Here is a 2500-nt window from a genome sequence, read left to right as displayed (position 1 = left end):
GATTACATAAAGGGCGTGAAAGAGACAGGAGAGAAAGGGAAAAGGTGGAAAAAAATGAAATAAAAGAAAAACTGCTTAGCAACCCATCATGAAAATTCTGTGGTGATCCAGTGTTGTAGGAGCAACCAGGGATCTAGATTACAATCATGTGTCCCCAAGCTAATGCTAGGATAACATGGGGATCTGGGATAGCAAGCTAATGCTAGGATAACATGGGGATCTGCGATAGCAAGCTAATGCTAGGATAACATGGGGATCTGGGATAGCAAGACCGCAGTCTACTCCAGCCCTCAACAGCAGAAGGGCTGAGGTATGTCTAAAAACAAAAGATGAATGACCAATACAAGCCTCATTTCCATGCTGTCGTTTGGACAAAAGCAGGAATGCCACTTGCATTGAGCGCAGTGACCGTTAAGCTGCTTCTTGTGTTTTCCAAAAGAAACACTTGTGCACTTGCACTTGAGAGAAGGGTTGGGGCTCCTGACAATGCCATCTGAGGGCCTCACTTTCAAATCAAAGTGCCGTGATGAACAAGGAACCGCTCACCACTTCACTCAGAGGGGCACGCGGACATGTGAAGATCTGCTGGTCTTTTGTGTCCCAGAACAGAGAGAGAGAGACACACACACACACACACACATACACATACATCTCTCTCTCACTCACACACACACACACATCTCTCTGACACACACACACACACACACACACACACACACACACACACACACACACACACACACACACACACACACACACACGCATACACACAAACACAGTAGCCTAATCTTACACACACACACACACACACACACACACACACACACACCCAACACACACACACACCCAACACACACACACACACCTACTCTCCCACACAGTACAGCAGCAGCAGCAGCAGTAGGGTTAGGAGGTGGAACAACAAGGCAGGCGTGCTGGAGTGCTGAGCTCAGGGCTTCAAAGGGCTCAACCCCACTTACAATAGGATGTATCTCCACACACACACACACACACACACACACACACACACACACACACACACACACACACACACACACACACACACACACACAATAACTTAAGTGGTAGCACCAAAGCCAGTGCCAGCAGCCGGCCTCCTTTCCTTCCCTGCCTCTCTGGGTGAAGCTGTTTACCAGCGCGCCTCTCTGCACTGTTTACCCACCACACGCTAAACACCTCACACTAAACACCCCACACTCACCCACGCCACACAGCCTGCCCGGCAAGGAGCCAACGATGCCCTGCTTAACCCACCTCCCCAACACACACACGCACGCACATACACACACACACACACAGACGCAAACACAGACGCAAACACACACGCAAACACACACACACACACACACACACACACACACACACACACACAGCCCTTCTCTGTGCCCCGTAACCCCCTGTACCAGCAGACCCCCAGCCCACCCCCACCCCCCTCTACACCCGTGCCAGGAGAGAGGCCCTCGGAGGAGGCATGCCGAACAATGCCAGCGCCCCTCCCCCTCCTCCATGCCTCTCTCGCTCCATCCCTCTCTCTCTCCATCCCTCCCTCCCATGCCAGTCCCCTTTTGGCAGGAGCCCCTGTCCTCCAGTGAGGTGTGGGGGGTGTGAGTGTGGGGGAGGAGAGGAGGAGGAGAGGAGGAGAGGGGGAGGAGAGGGGGAGGAGAGGAGGGGAGGAGGAGGAGAGGGGGTTGAGCCCGGCGAAGGTTAATGTGCCCACTTTGATCTCCGTCAAGGCACAGGGAGTAAGAATGAATTTACATTTCAGATGAAAAGGTTGACAGCATAAAGAGGCATCTTGTTTCTGGTATGTGAGTGTGAGTGTGTGAGTGTGAGGGAGAGAGGGGGAGGAGGGGAGCAGAGGAAGTGGAGAAATAGAGAGAGAAGGACAGAACAAGAGAAGGAGAGATGGAGAGTGAGTGTGTGAGAAGTGGTAGAAATTTGAGAGGATAAATAAGATGAAAGGAAAGAGAAGGGGAAAAGAACAAAAAAGATAGAGATGGAGAGATGGAGAGAGAGAGAGATGGAGAGAGAGATGGAGAGGGACCTCAGTATGCAGTATTCTACTGAGAAACATGAGACCAAATGCTACCCAAACTTTCAAACGCTTTCTTTTCATGCATTATTGATTAATTATTACTGTTCCATGCAATGTTTTTCAAGATCAAAAAAGGTATGTCATCAAACTTTAAAGTTTTACAGGCTCTCATAAAAAATAAAATGATACCTCTCACAGATATAAAACACCTTTCAAAGATATACAGAAGAGGGTTTGAAGAAGAAGAAGATTTTTTTTTCTTTCTTGGCAAAATCTGTCAGGCATCTGTGAAGACAGCCTCGGTTCAGGACCCCTGTCATTTACCTGACTGGATCCGGACAGCTGCCTCATCGCGCTCCTTTCTGATTTGCTTGAGATTTTGGCGAGCGACATGGCCCCTCCAGGCTGTAGAGGGAGAGAGAGAAGGAGACAGGGAGAGAGAGA

The 2500-nt window shown here is 49.8% G+C and overlaps 1 protein-coding gene across 1 annotated transcript in view; it reads right to left on the bottom strand.

Annotated features, from left to right (window-relative positions):
• Positions 1-2500, bottom strand: part of myo3b (myosin IIIB) — a 174050-nt gene that overhangs the window by 44574 nt on the left and 126976 nt on the right. Inside the window, 1 exon segment of the mRNA XM_048239976.1 lies at positions 2381-2461. Within this exon segment, the coding sequence (XP_048095933.1) occupies positions 2381-2461 (81 nt within the window).

This window comes from Alosa alosa, chromosome 3 (assembly GCF_017589495.1).
Source record: "Alosa alosa isolate M-15738 ecotype Scorff River chromosome 3, AALO_Geno_1.1, whole genome shotgun sequence".
Classification (NCBI taxonomy): Eukaryota; Metazoa; Chordata; class Actinopteri; order Clupeiformes; family Clupeidae; genus Alosa; species Alosa alosa.
Note: the sequence above shows the minus strand (reverse complement) of the source record. Positions and strands in the feature narration are given on the sequence as shown.